The sequence below is a fragment of the Sander vitreus genome, chromosome 23, assembly GCF_031162955.1.
Source record: "Sander vitreus isolate 19-12246 chromosome 23, sanVit1, whole genome shotgun sequence".
In the NCBI taxonomy this organism is placed as follows: Eukaryota; Metazoa; Chordata; class Actinopteri; order Perciformes; family Percidae; genus Sander; species Sander vitreus.
Genome location: NC_135877.1, coordinates 13,773,400 through 13,795,837, shown reverse-complemented (window position 1 = coordinate 13,795,837; position 22,438 = coordinate 13,773,400). Strand labels below are relative to the sequence as shown.

At 39.4% G+C, this 22,438-nt stretch overlaps 1 protein-coding gene across 2 annotated transcripts in view; it reads right to left on the bottom strand.

The window, feature by feature from the left end:
- exoc4 (exocyst complex component 4) overlaps positions 1 to 17,079 on the bottom strand; it is a 122,636-nt gene extending 105,557 nt beyond the window's left edge. For both annotated transcript variants that reach the window (XM_078281488.1, XM_078281489.1), the window contains exons 1-7: positions 16,973 to 17,079; positions 15,512 to 15,701; positions 13,308 to 13,502; positions 9,663 to 9,856; positions 6,610 to 6,719; positions 3,783 to 3,883; positions 3,483 to 3,637 (exon numbers count right to left, since the gene is read on the bottom strand). In XM_078281488.1, the coding sequence (XP_078137614.1) occupies positions 3,483 to 3,637; positions 3,783 to 3,883; positions 6,610 to 6,719; positions 9,663 to 9,856; positions 13,308 to 13,502; positions 15,512 to 15,701; positions 16,973 to 17,052 (1,025 nt within the window). In that variant the 5' untranslated portion in view covers positions 17,053 to 17,079. The remainder of the gene's footprint in view (positions 1 to 3,482; positions 3,638 to 3,782; positions 3,884 to 6,609; positions 6,720 to 9,662; positions 9,857 to 13,307; positions 13,503 to 15,511; positions 15,702 to 16,972) is intronic.
- Positions 17,080 to 22,438: the final 5,359 nt, after the last annotated feature.

The following is a 22,438-nucleotide window of genomic DNA, read 5'->3' as shown; positions in this document are numbered from 1 at the left end:
CGATGTGTTTGGTGCAGCTCGGCTACAAGGGCATAGTTAATGAGCATCATTACCCGATGCCAGAGTGACTCGCTGAGCAAATTCAAATTGTGCTCTCGCGAGAACTCTGGATTTCCAGGGTAGCCAGACGACACAATCTTCTGAACATAGTCATACTGACAAATACACAGAGAGTGGTGAGGAGCTGATAGTCTTAATTAGCTTTTTAGCAACTCACTAATATCAAAAAGTTAAACACTAAAGCTTTTAAAGATCTAAATATTGGCAATATTGAAATTTTGAAAACCTAGATTTATATACTTCATTCTTTTCTGGGCAGCTGAACCATTTTATAATTTTATAAACACACACACACACACACACACACACAATGTAACTCTTAGCTGCATTTCTAATCTTACACTCTACAAATATATATGTAACACTCCTTGTAAAAATGATAATGCTGAACTGCCCAGAGACTGTGTCAAAGTTCAACTGTTTCTTGCCCTCTTACCCTCAAGTCTAACTGATCTTTCTAGAACCTAACTAATCGGCTTTTCTGCTGATTTAATTAAGAGAAAACAACTATTATTATTTGCCAGAAGTACAGCTAACCAGAATAAAAGTTTAAATTTCAAACAAGAAAAGTTGTGACTGCTAAAAACAAACCATCTTCTAGCAATTTAAATGCTGCAAGAAAAGAAAGCATGCTAAAAGGTGTGTGAAGTGGCCAAGGTTTCCTGGGAAGGTATCAGGATAATGTAAAGGCAAGATGGATGTTTCACTAGGGGGCATTTTGGTTGGCTGTCTGTCACTACACTGGCAGTAGCAGCGAATAAATGTTATTAATGGAGAGGAAAGCAGGCACAAATCACTATGAGCTATAACTCAGTGAATGGAAGATGTCCGTGAGACGAAGAGAGGAGCTGTGAAATGTCAACGAATCAAGGAATTCTCCACCCCCCCCCTCTCATGTATAAACATAAAGGACTGACACAGTGAACACCAACTTTCAGAAAATGACAAAATATTGATGGTCATGTATTCATATATGTAGGTGGACACGCACTAAAGTTATGGCTCTGACCTTGTCACAACTTGTTTTCTGTTCAATTTCTAAGCGCACTCCAACCGTACCCCCACCTTACCCCTTACACGCACACACTTAGACAGACAGACACACACACAAAGTGTAGACAGCGGAATCCTCCTCATTATCTCCCAGTGGAGGCCATCCTAATCCATATTGTCTGTTCTTAGAGGCCTCACTTCTCATTTCCCCTCAGGATCGAAGCTGACACACACACGGCTGATGAACAGTTGGGAGAGACAGCAGGGAGCACTCACATGTGGATGTACAGTCCCTAACTATCTGACAGACACTACAACTGTGTGTGTGTTTATTTCATTTTGGGAGGACAATGATAGTGTCCATATTAGATTATTATAAGGTTGGTTGTCAGCCACAGATAATGAAATTACAGTAAATAGGGGCCTGCAGAGTGTTTAAAGAACCACTTTTGAAATATTAAATGTGCCAGGTCATCCTGCCATCATTCTCAAATTCACAGAGCAGAAACACATTAACACAAATGTGTCCTTTAGACGTTTCCCAATGACCACTCTACTGAACAGGCAGAAGAAGAAAAAATTGTACAAAAGAGACAAGCCATCAATCTTGTGATCAATGTGCTTTGCTTGTTTTTAAAATTGGATTTAAAATACTTAGCCTTTTATCTTAATGTGCTGTGATCATTCAAGCATTTCTACTACTACTACTACTTGAAAGCTGTGCTCTTTCTTTGGGATTGAGATTGGATTCAGAATTTCCTAAACCAAAAACACAAAGCAAGGAGAAATAATGCTCTGTTTTTGTAATGCAAAATGAAAAAAGGGAGTTCAACAAGTCTGATCTTATGTAAATTATACTGACAGACTCACAAATCAGTGATGCATGCAAATAACGTTGGATGGAGTATCTTACTAAAAGTAAAAATCTAGTGAAAGTGCACTTCAATGTGGCCGATCACTGAGGACCTGAATGAGAACATAAACCTCTGAGAGTAAACCATGCACCGCCGTATATGCTGTAAAGTGCTTAAATGTTGCCTGCTAGTCTGCAGTGCTATACAATATAGTGTGCAATATGCAAGACCATTGTTCCCTTCAACTGGTACACTGGTTAGAGTTTCCATAGCCACAAGCCTCGACTTTAAATTAAAGTGTGAACATAAGCAGAACTAGGTGTGTATGCATCCAAGTAGAAACACACACAAACAAACCTCTTAAGTGTTTGCCCCAATGCGAATGCTCCGACACAAATACAGTATTTAGCACTCACACACATACGCACGCGCAGGCAAACTTAAAACAATCTGTAAGATTGAGAGTAGGAGTAGAGCTGGGAATGAGCTACAAGGAGGCCTGTTACATTGCGGTTAGATGAGATTCAGCAGGCACCTGGAGAGGGAAGGCAGACGAGGCCGAAGAGAACATCCCTGACAGAAAACAAGACGTTCCTCTTAAATGGTTCAGCATCAGTGGCCTGAGACCTGTGTTTCCCAAGTCTGCTCACTGTATGTGCATGTCTGCAGGAGCTGGTGTGACTGCTTTTAAAATGTAGCAGTCCTCTATTGCAGGTGTGAAGTTGTTTGTGTGTGCGTGCGTGTGTGCGTGCGTGCGTGCGTGTGCGTGTGTGTGTGTGTGTGTGGTTAACCATGACTTGTCTAGGTTTAAAGCAGCAGAGTATCTGTTTTTATGGTCTGAGGCAGGTGTGCCTCCAGTCCTAGCCTTTACTGTGTTTCATACCTGGTTGACTGTCTGACTATGAACACCGTGAGACTGCATTCAAAACATGTTGGCTACTGCCTTCACTGTCAGCTCGAAAAAAAAATACCTAGAAGACGCTCTGCATGTTAACACCAAACATGACTTGGTGATTAATCCAGGTTATATCATTATTTATAAAGATCTCTACTGTATTAATAAGAATAAACTTTAGCAACCACTGAAGAGAGTGGGCAGCTTGTAGTTAATGACACTAGGGAATTGAGTCGAATGGGAATACTATAACTACAGAAGAATAAGCAAGCAGGCTGCTTTAATAAAACTCTTGCATAGATACAATACTGAGGGGATTACAAGTGACAAGTCTTATTAAGATATTATTTTAGTGGTTACAGTAGCTGCATACTGCTGTTTACACTGATTTTTTTTGGAAACGTGGCTGATTCTAGTTATTATTTTCTGTCAGGCAACATCATTTCAAAAAGATGGCCTTCATCTTTCCACAGAACTTCCTATAGTTTCCTATTCTTAGCTATCTACTAACTGTATCTCCCATTCTCTCTTATTTTACTATTGAATATTCACCTTCAGTTTTCTCCATTTTTTCATTGATCTGTGGCAATCCTTGCCCTTTAGGGAATTGGTCACACTCTCAAGAAGCCATGGTATTCTAACATAGTGCCTTCCTCCTTCAGTGTGTCTCATTACGGTACCTTGGCTGGCTCTCCTGGGCCAAGTTCTCTCCTCTCTGGTAAGCATGGTCTGCTATCTGAGTGGTGGACCTCTTGACGATCTGTTTCAGCTCAGGTTCCAGCCGCTCCATTATGGCTTTGATGGTCTCAGGGATTTTCTTCAACTTGGCCAGAGCCTGAAGAAAAACAATACATACAAACACTTTACTTGAAGTAAGAGCACAGAGACACTGAAATAACAGCACAGAACACAAGGGCGGATGTAACATATTGGAGGTGTGAAAATCTACAATTAACAGTGTGTGTAGTGTTCATGTCTACCTTGATCAGGATGCCCATGAACTCAGCACTGTTCTCCTCTGGATCCACCTCAGAGAGCTCCGCTTGGTTTAACTCCCGCACATCCTGCTGCAGCTCACGCACTAAAGAAAGTATACACATAGGTTAACACGCACTGTACCCATTTACAAAATATTTACAGGCATAGGGATCCAATTATTTTAAAAGGTATAGTAATCAATGTTAATCTAATACACTTTTTGTTAAATTCAGCGAATATCTCCTCACGGTCACTTAGCTCTCTATATTCTGTGTGCGCTGAAAAAAAATCTGGTGTTCCCACACAGCCCTGGCTGTGTAATTGCAAAACAAAAAGAACGGTGCGCTCGAGCCAAACAACACTATTGCAGCCAATCAGCACCAGGTGGCACGTGCAAGCAACGGATGGGGGCAGGGGGAGAGGGGGGAGGCAGCGGCCGGAGAGGAGTTATCAACAAGAATACCATGGTTTCACCGTTGCAGAAAACTCTGATTTCAAAAGGGAAAAAAAAACTGATAAGGGCTCTCGTTATGGACAAGTGAGTAATAACGTTAGCTTTGCTGTTTCACTGTTTTTAATAGGTCAGTTTAACCTCATCCGTTTGCTATTGTTTGAAATGGCTGCTCCTAACCGCTTGGCTTTACAGAAGTAGCGACAGTCCACAACCTTACTTGAGCTAATATCGACATGCCATTTTTCGTTTAGTCAGAGACACTAACAGAAGTGGTTGCTATGAGAATGCGCGTCCATGAATCTGGGGGATGGAGATTTTTGTCTGGCAGTTGAGTACAAATATCACCAATATTCACGCAGCATGGCTTACTGCACCGTTAATAATGGACAGTTGTAAAAAGAATTTTTTTTTAATTGTACATTCATAAACTAATTGTTTATGTCTGTATGTCGGGTGTATTGAGCCATTGTTCAAAGACAAAAGACAAAATCCTTGGAGACATGCCATGTCACCTACACAAACATCTCAAATCTACAATACTCTACTGAGCTACCATTTATACTTTATACATAAAACGGACGCTTCTTTGATACATTTTAAAACTTTGGAGGTATTTGTTACCTCCTTTGCAGTTTCCCAAACACAGCTACATATGTACATATGTACGAATCTAAGATTCAACGATCACCTTTTTAATAACACACTAAAATTACAATCATGGCTTCAACTACATTAATATACTACATATTTCTCTTTTGAACGCACACATCTGCACCTATCCCGTTATCCTCCCCCCGTTAAAGCTCTTTTCATCTGACTTAGCCACATTAGCGGCTAAATGGAGAGTGGCAGCATCGAATGATGCTCTAATTTCCATTAGATGGGGCCTCCCAATTCCCATCAAAGCACGTTAAGAGAGTTAATGTTTATGGCAAGTTAATGGACTTTGGGTGTATTTCCTCTTTTCCCCCCATTCCAACTGTAGTTTTTGTAATAATTATGACAATTACTAGCTACAAATGAGGTGCTCTAATGCTATTAAACAAAATGGCAAGCTAGGCCATTGATGGAAGCTGGCTGCAGTGTCGTGACCACAGTTGTTAGCATGATGGTGCATAGGCACTTACTAGCTAATTGCCAGTGTTCTCTTTGCATAATGTAGGGACAACTGTGGTTTAGCTTTTACTTTTAGGACCACAGGGTGGGTGAATTGAGCAGATATTTATAATGTATTAGTGGTAATTCGTACATTTGTGTGTTTTGAGGTCATGACACACACATTCAGGATGATGGGCTGAGCTGAGTGAATAAAAAAGGAGGTGGAGTAAATGGTACATAACTGAAATGACAGTTGTAGCCGACATAAGCCCTAAGTAAAGTAGGAGCTAAACGCAAAACAGACAGAGACAGGGAACGACAGGGAGAATTACTCAGGTTAATTAAACCACCACTGGATGGAATAAAAATGTTGGGTTGCATCGTAGCTTTCAGGGAAACCTTGCTTTTCAGGAACCTATCATATGCTAAAATAGAACTTGATGTATCCTAAGGTATTATTGATAATCACAGGACAACTCTATGGTTGCTTAGCATCCACAGAGCTAAAAAGAAGACCAAGAGTCGCTAACTTCGAACGCCAAGAGTGGGTGGTGAAAAAAGTGCCAAACTTAATATAAAAACTCAGAAACACCAAGGGAACACCAAGTTATTGCAGGATTAACTTTTTTCATTATCTTCTTGTTTGCGTTCCTGTTCTCTGCCTGCAAGGAATGCAGTACTGACTATATGCCCCAACAACCAAGAGAGAATTCATACATTGCTGAATACAGTTAAAGTCTGCATTATCAGTCCCTGTTAAAGTGCTGGTTACCAGTTTGAGCATAATGAATGCTGTTCCCCTGCTGTGATGACAGAGATGCTGGTTGACTAATGGTACAGAAAGGATTATTATAATATTAGCGAGGGAAATGTATGTTACGATCATAGTTGAAGATGTTGTGACATATACTGCAGGGATAGAAGTGTGTGTGTGTGTGTGTGTGTGTGTGTGTGTGTGTGTGTGTGTGTGTGTGTGAGATAAGGCTTAGCAATACACACCCACAATGCAAATGGATGTAGGCCAGAATGATGCTAATGACTTCCTTATCACTAAGGATATCAGCACAGTAAAAATAAAATTGCAAACTAATGTATGCAATGTTAATAGAGAGAAAACCATATAACAAAATGTTTTTATTTTCATGAAACACCCTCTTAAAATGCACAGCTCTTTTTGCTTATCTTTTCCTTTACATAATCTCCACGCCTTCTTTTTGCTAAGGCACCTGCCATAAGTCCCTCTTACTCCCCAATCTAATATGATCTAAGGACCGTACCACTGCTGGATCCAGGTGTGCTGAACTGTGATGAATCCAAAAGTTTGCGTGGGGTGGACAGACTGCTGACATCCAACACAGGCATTGGAGATGTGTCTTTAGGAGTGGAGCTGTGAAGAGAAAAAAAAATCCAGGGATAGTGATTATCAAGATAAAGTAATGTTATGGAATGCTATGCTTTCTGTCTCGTATAAAACATGATATTGCAACTATATGAGAGGTATAGGCTCAAATAAAAAATAAAATAAAAAAGAATCTAAGGTAATAGCTTTGCATCATAAGATATCCATATTAAGTATGCGCTAACAGAAATGTGCCCACTAACCTGGCTTTTTCTAACAAAAACAATCTACTGTTATAACGAAAAAAGCTTGCATCTCTGGGTGGGATTTCTGCTGATTTCCAATGAACCATTTATCAAGCCTTAAGCCGGAGGTGGAAGCAATCCAGGTCCTTTAAATTGTGCGGTATAAACACAGTGTGTCTGCTAAGTGAGTGGGGTGTATGGAGGCTGGCTTGTTGTTAGAGGGGACCCAATACAGGAATGCCAGGACCTGTCACTGGCTGACCCTCAGTAATACATCACTGTACCTCACCAACCCAGCCACCATAATTACTGCACCCCACACACACAGACACATACACAAAGTGCAAATAACACTTGGAACGCAACAGCTTCAACAGTGTGTTTGAAGCCATTGTGCCGCATTATCCCTAATAGGTTATATGGCTGCATCATGAAACTAAGAAACTGGCCCCCCTGGTCACGGAGGCATAGCTTAAGTTATTCTCCCAGTGGCTGCAAAGCCTACTTCATCATTTGAAGCATCATTGGTGGGCACACAGAAACTCTATGTTGAATTCTGACTCATTTACTGCTAGTAACATTTTCTCCCAGAAGGGTAGGTTTGTTTCCTGGAAACCAAACACACACACAGACACACTCTATATATATATATAAAATCGGCTTGGTTTCCATACAGTAAATAATTGGCAAGTTGTCCCAGCAAAGGAATAACTCATAATGAATACACATCTATCCAGTCAAAACTTTTCAAAGAAGAAAGCCCTTTGAAGGCTACATTTGTTTTGACTACAAAATAGGCAAACAAGAAAGTATTTTGGTAACAGACCAATCAAATGACTTTCACTCCCTTTGTCTCACTCAACCTTGCACACTCGTATAAAGTATATTAGTGATAAAACACTGTAAGAAAATAGATTAATGTTTGTTGTGTGGGCCCATAGATGAATAACTACAGTTTTGCAGAATCCTATAGGGATGATAATAAATGAAACAAAATGAAATATGATGACTAAATCTCTACTTACTGTATCTTAAAGTTAAAGGGGTGATAGAATGATTATATAGGGTATTTTACACTGTTCCTTAAGGTCTCCTAATAGGGTATGTAACATTGGTTGGGATGAAAATTTCCCGAATGCTATTTTATTAGGCCCTTAACTACCCTGTGAATATGGCTCTATTTGGAACAAGAGCTTTTCTTCCAAATATGGTATGCTCATGAATATTTAGATGAGCTACGCGCTGATTGGTTTGAGCGAACCACATAGAAACACATTGGAGACGAGACAGCAGGTCTCATATTTCAGACACTGCAAAGTTATACATTGTTTGTCGGGCTATTTCGTTATTAAATTCACTTCTGAGACTTTTTTAAGCGAGAAATCAACTATATAAAGCTCAAATATGGGCCGTTTTATGAAAATTGATGGGCAATTGCAAATTTGGTAAGACGTGTCGGACTTTAGCTAGGAGCTCCACACAGTCTGACGAGAAAGCGGAAACCTCCATACCCAGTGAAAGTCACCGTTTCCCTGGGTACTGGACTACTGGAATACTCGGGGCTCCGTGGAGCTCCGTGGGGCTCCTGGCTGGCTGCCAGCTGCCAGCATAACTAGAGTAGCTATATTTACAGTTTGAATTTACCCCAAGGTCTTATAAAGCTAACAATGGTGTCCGATTTCAATTTAATGCATTTTTTGTGAACATTGCGGTTAGTTAGCTTCATTTTCGGTATAATTAGAGTATATTTACAGTTTGAATTTCGTCACGCCACTTATATAAACATCTACCCCAAGGTCTTATAAAGCTAACAATGGTGTCCAATTTCAATTTAATGCATTTTTGTGAATTCCAGAGGAATTCTAAGAGGAGGCTAGCTAGCTCTCATTGATAGAGCTCCATCCAGCTGCAGGCTCTATCAATGAGACTCGCGGACAAGAGGCGTTTATTTCCCCGATCGTTTAAATAACTCAACACGTTATAATTACACACATTATAAGATTAACTGGAACCTGTGTTAAGAGATTGCTGGCGTAACAAGCTCATTGACCGCGCTCTCACTCACACACACCGGCCATTTAGCAGGAAGAGGGGAGCTGCAGGCCCTGGAGCTCTGTCAGGGCAGCGGAGTTTGGTAGTCCATTAACCCATAGTTGAATCAAACATAGTTGATTTCTCACATAAAAAAGTCTCAGAAGTGAATTTAGTGGTAAAATAGCAGATGAACAATGTATACAATTTCTGAGATCTGCGCGACCTAGTCAGAAGACTAAGCTGACCTCAGATCAGTGGTGTAGCCTATGTAAATGTTTGGGCGTGACAAAGATAGAGACTAGAGCCAAATGAGGAGGAGCCGCCGAGTTGACGTCAACTAGGCGGCTCGTTGAGATTTGCCCGTTTTCAGAGGCAGTTTCAAATTGTGAGATTTGCACAAGAAAGAGGTGTCAATGGGATTTTGAGGTTCTATGTATGTCCTAGTTACCCACTAAACTGTCATTATTCAACTATGACAAGGTAAAATCGGTTTTGCATTCTATCACCCCTTTGAAAGGTTATGTTTTAAAATGCAGTACAATCTTGCACAGAACAAAAGCAATAATAAAACACTTGAATGTGCACAATCAACTGAACGGCCAAGCATCCCCTGATGACACTGAAGTACTATTTTCACATTTCTATTATTGTGAAAAGATCTGGACCCCCCGAAGTGGTAACAATTTAAGAAATATAAGAAACTGTCCGTTACCCTGGAAGGCGAACAGCATTTTTGTCCTTGTTCTTGTGTCCCAGGCGACTTGTGGATTTGATGTAGAGGTGTCGGTGCAGCTCATCAATGAGTACAAGGTGGATGTTGAGCTTCTTGCCATGGAGCTCCAGGCGCAGATCACCAAGCCCCTCCACCTGCAGCAGGGGGCCTTCCAAGGACTCCACAGCTGACACCTGCATATGACAAGATACCAGCCAATCACAGGTTATCCTTACTGTAGATGTAGATTTCAAGTTTTGTCATGTCTGATTTTTTTAAAGATTATCTTCTGGCATTTGCCTTTACTGGACAACCCACAGTAGTAAGCCACAGAAAAGACTGCAGGGAGAGAGATAGCGACAAGACATGACAAAGATACCTGGCCCGAAATTGAACCGGGGACATCGCACCAAATGGGGAAAATCCAAATGTAACTCTTATTATTAACTCTGTGGCTAACTTACATAAAACTTTCATGGCCAGTGAAAAACAATCATTACACAACCAACACCAGAGGGTGGAGGTGGGAGGGCTACACATGCATTGCTCTTTGAAAGCTCACCCTTATAAATATAGGGAAATTATGTACAGGAAAAAAAACAGCTTGAGGATCTCATTTTTCTTATTGAATTCTTACCCAACAGTAACTGCATAAGGGCTATACAGAGACAAACAAATGAATGTATCATTCCACTAATACTGGTTAGTATTCCTCTGTTGGTGAAAAATCTGACCAATGTATGGTGTCTAATGGAAATCAGTCAATTGGCAATCAGAGTCAAATTGGCCTGTCAGACCAGCTTTCGATCATTCCATTCGAAACTACACATTCTACTTCCGATGTAAATCAAGAAACCCAATGGTTAGTCATTGTTCAGTCAAAGCCTTATCTTTCCCCATCATTCCCTTATTAGGTTAGACAGTCTTCAAGATTCTTCAATTCATGAAGCTCCCTTTTTGTTTCCCATTTCAAGAAAGTCTGCAATGGTGAAGCTTCACTCCATGTTTACAAAGAGATGGACAACCACAATGGCACTCCTTACAACCAGTGTTAGGCCTAATTGATTGAATAAACTGTAAATTCATTAATTAATTGGTTTATTTTATTTTCCTTATTAAAATATTTATAATAATAATTTAATATAATAGATTTCCCTCCAAAGAAATGACCTTACTTCTCATGCCCTCCTGAGTCATGCTCTTTACTTCTCTAAATTCACCCAGTCTCCCTCTCTGCTTCCCTCTTTCCTCAGTGTCCTCAGGAGCAGCGGCAGATGTGGTATGTTTGCAAATAATAAATCTTCATAAAAATTTGCAAGTCTGCATGTGTGTGCATTTCTGTGTGTATTTTAAGAGCACTAATGGCCAGATGATAGTGCTGCGAAAAATATTTGCATGACCAGGGCAGGCCAGAAGGGAATGGGTAGCAGGCAGGGGGAGGATGCTGGGCAGGGTGCATGGGTCAAGTGTGTGTTGATGCAAATGAGAGACACATTAGTGACAAGATGAGCTGATGCGCTGCATGATCAGCCCCCTTTGGTTTAATAGAATAACTCGGCATGCCTGCAAGACTTTACGTGTCCCGTTTGTGTGTGTGTGTGTGTGTGTGTGTGTGTGTGTGTGTGCATGCCTCCCAGATGTGTCTGTGTATAATTATGTGTGTGTGATTGTAGGACTGTAAATCATTTAACACTTATGTGTGTGTGGTTGGGGGGAGGTGGGGAAATCTCATTACCATTGGGCTGGGATGACAGAGGAAGGCTGGTTTACATCATTAGGGGGCCGGGCCTGTCAGCATAACGAGGGATATGAAGGCTCTAGTGAATTTTCTTGGGAGCAAGAGAGATGGTGAGAAGGACAGAAAAGAAGAGAAGAGAAGAGAAGAGAAGGATGGCAGCTTATCAATAAGCTCTGAGCTCCAGGGGAGGGGAGGGGAGGGAAAGGGGGGGGTGTCAGTATCTATGTGTGTGCACCTGGGTTTTGTGACACTACAGGAACAAGGGAATGGGAGAAGATCTAGGATAGGAAAATACTTTTTCTGGAACCAAAGCCAGTCTCGTTTTAAACCAAACCCATGGGGTCTAAGACTGCCATTCAATAGCAGACAGAGAGCATAGTCTGAATTCTAATTGTCAACCCTTAGAGATAAGGCAGGCGCGCACGCACGCACACACACACACAATGGAGAGCGAGACACATTGAAGGAGAGATAGAGAGGCTAGAAAGTTCATTCCTGGCTAGTCTACTCTTGCCACACTACACGGCAAAATAATAAAGATATTTACTGCATGAGTATGTAAGCACAAAACATGTACAACTTTTTTGTTAAAGAAAGAACAGAGAGGGAAAAATAGACTATAAAGGAGAGAAGAGGCAACAGAATGCACATGTGAAAACCAAGAAGACGTTAATCTGACAGATGAGTGCTGTAATGAGTGACAGCATGATGGGAATAAACACTTCAGGGACTCTCGGAGAAGTGACACAGGCAGTATTACGTTACAGTGGAGAGACAGAGTGAGTGTGTCTCGGCAGTATATACTGTAGTATATCCAGAAACAAATGCAGACAACACTGCAAAAGTCTTTAAAGATTTCATATATACCTATATTTCGTCTACTTTGGCTTATTGGACTGTTGATACATTATTTATTCATGGACTGCATAAATATGTCGCCAAAGCAAAAGGTGTAATGAATGCATCCAACAGGATTTTGATGTAGGCATTTAAAATGTGCTTTAAAGTGTGCTTTCTACATAGCAATAAAAGTGCACTATCCTGATCAAGTGAAGCGCATTCCAAGTAAGCAAAAAAGAGGCGACGCGTCCAACTGACTTTGAACTTTCCACAACCTTTCAAAACACGCTGTACTGACTGAGCACAGGTTGAATGAAGTTCCACTTCTTTCCACCCCCGCAGTGAGGATTTTTCATGGTCCTTTGGGCATACCGTCATCCCTCTTTTTTCCTCCTCCTCAGATAACCCCATTCTAGCAAACTAATTATTACCCATTATTAAGTCTGAAGGAAGATGTGTGGGTGTGAAAGAAAAAGGAAGAGGAAGTAAAGGAAAGGAAATGGTCACAGAGCCTGGTCGTTTAGTTCTCAATGCCATCATCCAGCTCCCCTGCCGAGCGTACTGCAAAACACACATCAAAAGAACAAGAGTACACGCAAACATACACACCTGCAGCACCCTGACTGCACTTAGATGATGTTCTCTTGAAGTAAAAGAGTTGCACCCACTAGACTGTTCAAGGCTAGAAAAGGATTCTTCAGAGGGATGAGAGGTGCCAGGAAATCAATTTTAGCGTTAACACTTCATAGACACTGGTGTTTATGTATGTGTACTGTGCACACCATGGGTCACAGAAGCATGTAACTGCCTTAGTACTGCCTCATATGCATTTACATGTGTCAATAGGGTTTCCCACAGCTTCAAAAACGAGACAAGAATCTGTTCATGTTTCCATTTCTCACTTTCTTAATCTCGTTAACCAAACTAAACCCAACCTATTTGGATGACCAAATCTATCAAGCACTTTCTTTTTCTGTCCGTCTACCTCTCTAACTAAAAAAGCTGTACAGCTCACACATACAAAGATGCTCCTGTAGAACCACATTTCTGCCCATTAATCTACTCACCAGCATATCTGTGGCATGGAGGTAGTGCTTGCTTGCCATATATGCCTCCAGCCGTTGAGGGACCTGCTTGATGCTTTCGATTTCATCCAGCAGCTGGAGGACATGCTTGTGCTCGATGCCCTCTATCCACAGCTTCCTTAGCTCATCCCTTTTGCAGTGGAGAAGCATCTTACAAGACAAGAGGTTCTCCTTCACCTGCAGGAAAGAGTGAGCTCAAATTTAAAAAAAAAAAGAAGACAGAATACTTGTCCACTAGGCACATTTAGGTGCAGCAGTACCAAAAAACAAAAGCATTTTGGAAGTGTAGATCAAGCCATTACTACAAATACTGAAAACACACTGTTCTAAGTAAGTCACTCCTTACTTCGGAGTGGTCCAGTCATACAAAACCCCCTACCATACAGGTTACTTCTCGAAGAGTTTAAATGGTAAATGCATGGCTGACCAATGGTTTAAATACTGTTTAATTTCTGGGAATGACTGCTAAAAACATGCAGAGTTGTTGGCAAGTCAAGAATGCAAAATGTTCAATCTCATGAGCTCAGAGTTTGCAACCCCGGGATGTGAGAATAGGGGGGTGCTGTTGCCACACTACCAAAAGCCAGAGCTATAAAGCAAGGTACATGCAGCTATGCATCCTTTAACTAGCCCCCTTTTTTTCCTGCAACAAACTGAATTTTCTGGATTTTTTAAGTGACACAAAATAATGGGTAACCGTTATAAAGGTGACACATATTGCATAACATTAATAATTAATAATAAAATGTAGAGGCTAAGCCCAAGCTTTAAGCCCCTGAGGTGCTGTTCCACGGGTAGAGTAATTTATGCACTTTTTACCTTTTTGATCAATGAAAGTCCAAGTCATATTTGAAACCTTTTTCAAACACTTGATTTACTGGTGTAGGAGACATTAATACTTGTTTGGGGTTATTTTTTTGCACTGCACACCTGCACAGGTGTTTCCACTTCTGGCTGATTAGCTTAGCTGATTTGAGGTTGGGCAGAGCTATGCTGGGAGATTGCATAGGTAAAAGCAGAAGGAAAGAAAAAGACAAGCACACATGGGCAAATAGGACTTTTTGTGACAAATTGACATGTTACAGTATGAAAAGTACGGGTGTAAATAATAAAACTGAATAATGGCCGAATTCCATTTTGATGTTTAAGTTTCAGGCTCCTGGTATTGTGCATGCTGGCTCACTCTCACAGCGCCATGTGGACCTGGGCGATATGGAGAAAATCAAATATCACAATATTTTTTTAACCTCAATATCGCTATTGCGGTGATATTGTAGGGTTGACTTTCACAAAATATTCACACAATAAGATTTTTGATAATTGTCGGTGATGTCGATATAATGACTAAGTGGGTGAAGGCAAATAATAGAACAGCTAGAACAGTCTGGTAAGTTCAGAATATTACATCACTTTACTGTAATGTAGCCTTTAAAACCAGGAAAAGACAACACTTTGATGGTGATATTACGATATCCAAAATTATAGACGATATCTAGCCTCACATATTGATATCGATATATAACTGATATATTGCCCAGCCCTACCGCCATGGCTTACTGGGATACTTGAATAGATTGGAGCCATCGTTAATGTTATTACTAACACCGTTACTTTTCCTACTATAAAAAGTCAAAATGTCTGCTGCCTGCAGCCCTATGCAGTGGTGAAAAGTTATTCTTAAGTCATCATTTAAAGGCAGAATTGTGCCAGCACACCTTGGTTAAAATTCAGTTTACCCTGCTAAGAAAAAGCACTAGGCATACTGCATATCTTGTTTGCCAAATCTGTATTGGCTTACTCATGGAGGTGAATGAGGGGTTGACCTCCACATTTTCAATGTTTTTTACAAGTGTGAAAATGATATCCAGAAGCTAAGGATTCTGACTTCAGCTGACGGTTTTTAAGTAGGCAGTTTTCTTCATGGGTGAATGGGATTTGTGTTTATTTATTATTAAATCAGTCTTTCGGTCTTAGAGAATAAAAAAGCCTAAAAACTGAGATAAGAAACCCTTTCTGTGTATGAAGAGTAAAAATGAAAAGTAATGAAAAACGTGTTGTTTTTTTTATTACGCAGCTAAGAGTGACTGCTCTGAAATCCATCAGAAACAATGTAAGCATGAATTCTAGTAATGGTTTTCACAAACCCTCCAGTGTCCATTTTTTGTATGCTAGTCTCTCATTTCTACCTGTTTGATCTTGTTGCGGGAGCTGGTGATGCGCTCGGTGATGCTCTGGTAGGTCCTGATGGCAGTGGTTAGTTCAGCATAGTGCTGAACAATCAGCTCATCTAAATCCCTGTCGCATGTCTCAAAGGCCTCTTCCAGACGACCCTTCTCTGTCTCCCTGTCCTGCACATCATCACTGCTGGACAGAGTCCTGCGTTGAAGAGGAGGGAAAGGAAAGGTAGAATTCAACTCATACTAAATCCTTATCATGAGACTGAATGAAGCATCAACGTTAGAGTAGTCCCAATGTCAGACCTATCTCCACAGCGCTGTATCAGCAAATGTTGGAATGTAAGTAAGTAAGTAAAGTTTAGTTGAATAGCACTTATCACAGACAGAGTCACAACGTGCTTCACAGGCCAAATAAATAAATACATTATAACAAATCGATAATCATAAAAAAGCACAATAAATCACAATAAATCGTAGTAAAACACAAAAGCATAAAATACATAGGAATCCAGTCAACATTGGTTTAACGTATGGAGAGCAGAGACCCTCAGGAAATGGCAGTTACAAGCTTAGTAGGAGCATATATAAAGCAAGTGAATGTGGCATAAAGGTAGAAGAAGAAAATTGACTTTGTATGCCATCATACAGTATAGACAGCATGGCAAAAATGAACAGGTAAGTTGGATCTAACAGCAGCAAAAGTAGTGGTGTTGTCAAATATAGCATCATTTCACATATTTGGCAGAAAAAGCTCATTTGATTTGATGCTAGTTTTAAAAAAGGCATCCTCTGTTTAAATTATGTAAATCAAACAATGTATTGTATTATACTGAGGACCCATTGGAGTACTTACAAGGCCCCCATGGATATTCCTAATCATTACATCTGAATACAGAAATAAGCCTCTGTGCTCTTACAAAATAAACTCAAGTCAAACTTTCAAATCCCAGACAAGTCTTTTCGAAAATCTTCGCAACTTTTACGAAGAGACATCTCCAAGCTTGTTTCACTTCGTTGAGCCAATTGGAATAAAATAATTGACCCAACTGTACACCGTGCAAAACATTTTTCGTCCAGTTGTTTTAGGAAAACATTGCATTAGATTTTTTAGGAAAACATTGCCTTTTTGTGACACGAATAATCGATGAGCTTCAAGTTGTGAGAGCCACACACTGTGGTAAAGATTCAACCTTTCTCTTCTGCTTCAGGAATAAATAAAACCGCTGTTTTTTTGTTTTTTATATTAATCGACATATAACTTATATTGTAAATGAGAAAAAGCAAAGGTGTGAGCTTTAATTAACATTATTAACATAATCAACAACACAGAAAGGATGTTGCTAACGTAGCAATTAGCATAAAAAGCTAGCTGTCAATCAGAGTCTGAGCGCAAAGGCGAGCACAGTTCAAGGGCTGTCTGCCGTCTTAACAGCGCTGTATGGTTAATATAAAGAATGTGACCAACCTTACCTTATGACAGAGATGAGAAGACCAGAAGGGTCTTTGTTTTTGCTAACTGCGGTCCTGTATCGCCCAGTCTCAGCTGCCATTTTTCCAGCTGCGGCACCCAAACAGGAAGACAGAATCGCGAGGTTACACGAAGGAATTCTGGGAGTTGTAGTTTGAACATGGAAGGTAGTTCTGTCAGCAGTGGTGCACACTGCACATTTTCTTTTCTGCTTTGGTCACATAGACTGTATAAAACAGGGTCACAGTCACACATTTGAAACGTATGGTGTAACTACGTTGATAAAGGGTATAGAAAATAGTTTGAAATAAAATAAAAAAAAAGTTTGGTAGTTAAATTCTCTGTGGGGTTTCTTCATTTGAATGGAAGCAGTGTATCTTCTATGTTCCAAATATGAGGGAGTTCTGGGTTGTACTCGGCAACTCAAAAAAGTTGTTATCATAAAAAAAATGTGTAGACACATCAGCCATTCAAATAATCACATTTTAATTTGAAAATAATTTTGAACTGTATAGGCCTATGCTTACAGTAGCCTAATAGTTCTCCATCAACAGGGATCTCAATAATCTGGATGATGAAGATGTTGCATGGCACACATCCAGTATGTTGTGCACAATGGTACAGATACTGATTTAAGTTGCTGTGTGGTGTAATGATAACGTATACGATAATACTATAAGTTTTATATTTATACTTTAAGTAATGTTTTGTATACATTACAAATATCACAATAGGAAAAAACTTTTATTTTAACATTTCCAATCCAGTCCTCACTTGACTGATAAAGGAAAGGCTGAGCAAAAAAGAAAGGAAAGAGACGGTGTGTCAGTGAGTTAATAGCCTTCCCCATTTAGAACATATACTGCTGGATTTGGCAGGGCGCTCCTGCGCTGTATCGCTGACAATCTCTGCTGTACCAATGAGAATGGAAGAGGGCATTGATTCTGGACCTAACGGGGTCGATTCCCAGCAGCCTGGGTCGTGATTGATGCACTGGTGGACTGACGAGATAACATTGTGGGTGATCTTTGTGTCTCTTGCAAAAAAAAGAAACAATCGCTGTGTCATGCAGGAGCCACTGTTTTTCTTCTGAAGGTGCCTATGCTTCACAGGTCCAAGTTTAATTTTGAAGTTCTTATCACCTTATCCTGCAGCCCATGTCCCATCAGTCCAACTAATCTACAGGGCTTCTTTTCTCCAATAATGCAGCACCAAGGTTATTTCTTTCAGCTTGATGTGTGTTTGGACAGTAAGTGATTGCTTTGACTGACTGACCTGTGTGTGGATTAAATACAAGGGCAATAAGGTATTTGTAGGACATGCCCTTATGATCTGTTAATATATAGATCTAAATGCTGCATCACAATGACTCCTCCTCCAATGTGTCCTTCATCTAAGGTTCAGTTACGACTATATACTGTAGAAGATGGCGTTTACAGCACATTGAATAATAGTGCAGCCACTTTAAACAACACAACTCAATCTGTTTAAATTTTAAATACATAATTATTGTATGTTGCTTGAAACAGCAGCTGCCATAATTATTTTATGTTGCTTTTTAGGAAACAGCAGCTGATCTGGATTAAGTAAAATGAGCTCTTTTAGCAAAAGCATGCAATTAAGCAGGCACTTTCTCTCAAATATGGTCATTCAAAAAGTCATGTCACAGGAATCTATATCGATGTAATTTTTCAGGTTTTAATTAAGTGATGAGTCCGTGTTAATGTATAATAATAGCTGGCATAATTATCATACGAGAAAAGTTAAGAAGAAGAGAAGAAGAAAAGAAGGTTATGTAAATACAGTATTTTCACCTCTCCAATGACACCCCTTGGAAACTTAACAACATTTCATCCCTTGGTGATTAAGAAGAAGATACTTCTTTACTTGTTTCCATAGAAATGCAGATAAGGGAAACAGCCAAACACTGCATATATTACTGTATGTGCCTTCTGGATTTTTCACATACTCTTGAAATGGATCAAACAAAACATGTTTCTCATATATTTGACATAATGTACCGCCTACAAAAGGATACAGCCCCTCAAACTCATTTTATATTTTAGGTTTCATCCAATTTCTTTTCCAGATGCGCGTGATTCAACTGTTACCTTCACTGAGTAGAGCACTCAATTCTGCAGAGATGACACAGAGATGTATTAAATTAAATACGGATTTATGGCTGTCTAATGTGGAAATAACTCAAACATCACAAGATCAAGGCAAAGTAAGAGGTATTGCCACAAAGTAGTAATAATACATAAAGGCTAAGATGAAAAAGTAAATGTCCTAACAGACTACAGCGATCAACCTGACCACCTCAGTTTTGGATTATCTTCTTGTGTGATCATTGCTTTGAGGTAGCAGGTTTTCTAACCAGTAATAGCAACAAAAGCAATTTGTTGGTGTGGAGGTTTAAAACAACAAAAAGTATCAAAAGTTAACAGATTCACATTGTTGTATGGAAGCAGGACATGCAAGGTGTGAAAACAAGATAATGATAATGATGCAAATTATATTCACATCATCAGACAAGTAGGTGGCAGTAACATATGAGAAAAATGCCACTGAACATGCAGGAAAACCTAGTTGTCTCTCCCCTGCATGTAGTCATTGAATGAAATATTACCAAAAGATTTACCAGATCACAAAGCAGCATAATTGCTCAGTATCAAAGTCAGGAGTCAGTCTTAATCATAATCATGTTTACTATAACAATTCTGTCATAAACAACAAACTCCACACTTCAACCACGCACTGTATTCAATACTGCCTGAGGCTTTTCAGAGTGCCCTCAGGGCATTACTGCACATTGTAATTCTTCATTACGTAATATGTTCATGATAGACTTGTTGTAGAGATGAGGCAGTCCCTTTGGGGAAATCTGTCAATGACATTATGACAACACTTAAACCCTTCGGATATTATCTCAGATAACCACAGAAAATCTAAAATCTATGAAACCTCAAAATCTGCATGTATTTTATTGTGTTGTTTGAATAAAGGTAATATATCCAAATACATACATTAAAGATAGTATAGTCTGTCCAAATTGAAATTGACTCATAGCTCAGGGACATGGCCCTGGCCTGCAAACCTGGTCATTACCTTGTCCAAACGGTCAGTGTTGAAATAACCACTTAATGTCATCAGTTGCTTTTTCAAGACTTACCACCATATTCCCAGTGATCGATATCCTCTCCTTCACTCTAAAATCCTTTCTATCTTTATCTTTAGCTTTCTTTTCCACTTTGCTCATATAACCTTTATTTGTTTCTTTCTGCACATAGAGCACATGTCAGCCATTCTGCTAAATAGTTTTATATTAAAAATATGTATTTGATTAAGTTAAGTTTGTATTGTGTAAACGATTTGAATTTGCGAGTCCTCTGTGTATATGGATTTTTTTAAAATAATATTACAGTACACACAACCACAATGAATTCTTAAAAAGATTTTTATTGATTTATGCTTGCACGGCATTGCAAACATACACAATGCAGAAAATGCAAAAACACAAAAATCAGCAGAAAAAAACATTACAAAAAACAGCATTAGATTATTGTGTGGTATATCAAGTTTAGAGGATGATTCTTATGAACTGTCATTCCTTATAATATCCTCTCTCCTCGAGGCATATCAAATTTCCAGCTGCAATTTTATGTCCTGCAAGGGTGTATACGATGTTGAAATATATATGTTATATACTGTATATGGTATAAAGTATGAAAAAAAAGAAAGTTTTTTTGACTCTCTAAATGCACCTACAGTTGGTGGGGTTTTGTGTAAATAAAAATTGAAATCAATAATTTATTTAAACCAATGCATTTACATAAATGTATACAATAATATTATTGGCAGAATGTAAACAATTGCAAACAAGAGCAATTAAAAGAATGGAAACTTTTCTACTTTGTTTTACCAACAAATTGTCCTAGGAGAAGGGCTCAACTTCTGTACAGGACAGAGTTCAAAGCTGCTGCTTTTGAAATTGAGGCTGACAAGAATCACCGAAAGGGCTATATGTTCCAAAGCCACCATCAGCCTGTTATGATTTTTGGTTGTAAATCTCAAACTGGTAATTTCTTGCCCACTGCACACCCTGGTCGAGTTTATCACTCATTCTGATCACCTGCTTCCAAATTGCTTCAAATGGTGGGATGCTCACCACTGTTGTTTGTCAAATCAGATCTACGTTGCATTCAAGCATTTTATGCTTTCTTCCTACATGTTTACTCCTATCATGCTTCATCTATCTTCTGTCTTTGGTAATCTGCCTGCTTGCCCCTTTGGATTTGTTTGTCTGTTCTGACTGGCTGCATGTTGCTGAATGTAAGCGTCCTCTCTACCAAGTAAAGCCTTCTTTTATTACATTAGTTCTGCTTCATGAGTCAGCTTTTGGAACTGTCCACACCTGTAGTGCTGACTGTAGGATTTCGTTTGTATTTCCCCTCCTCTACTGGGAGCAGAAGGCAGATTTTGAAAATGAAAAGCAATACTCAGACACTCATCGTGGAAAATGAAATTAACATTTGTTGTCCACATTAATTCCCAGGATTAAATACTCTGTTATGCAAATGACAAAAGCGTGCAGTGAGAGAAATATCAGTTAAGTGTGTTTGAGATATGTCTAAAACAAAGTGAGGAAAGACAAGAATGATGAGCAGAGACATACCCCCTTCAAAAGTGGTTTAAACATGATGTCAGCATGATGAATGGAAAGTGCTGCAGAGAAATCATCAATTGATGGTAGGGAAAGCCAGCAGGGTATGGAAACTGTAGCAGAATTTCAGTGGAAGTGGCTAGCATGGATTGTGACAATTTTGAAGGGTCAAGTGATGCAAAATGGTCTAAGTCCTAAGAGTTACTGCAGGGGGCCTGCCAAATTATTGTAATTTTTTTTTTTAAATGACAAAAATTAAAATGTCTTCACTTGAATCCAACATATCATTAGCAAATATAAATCAACCTATTTGTGAAAAAAAACTCACTGATGATAGGCTTACTATCCACAGATACAGTTAATCCTATTGATTCACTGTGCCACATGTATGTTTAACATTAAAACATGCTTATAAAATCATGCCAACAATTATTATTTTAATAGAGTAGTATTCTATGCAAAAAAAAGGTATGTATAAAGGTTTTAGGCCGCCCTACACATTATTGTAGGCCCAGTTTAATATGTAACTTAATTTTATACAATATGTAATAGTCTGCTCCGTCTCTGTTTCCGTTAAGGGGTCTTTGGCTTAAAAAACGTTGAAGAATTAAAGTTTCTAAGTGAGAACATGGCCACTGAATTTGGCCATGTAATGGGTCTCTATTTCCATCTCTATTCTATTCACTCTCTTCTATTCTTGTTGCAGCTCTATTTCAGGAGCTGTCTTCGCTTTCCCTGATGGGTTTGGCAGCTCATTCTACCATTCTGCATTTTTAAAGTCAATCTGACGACATTGTTCCATCTA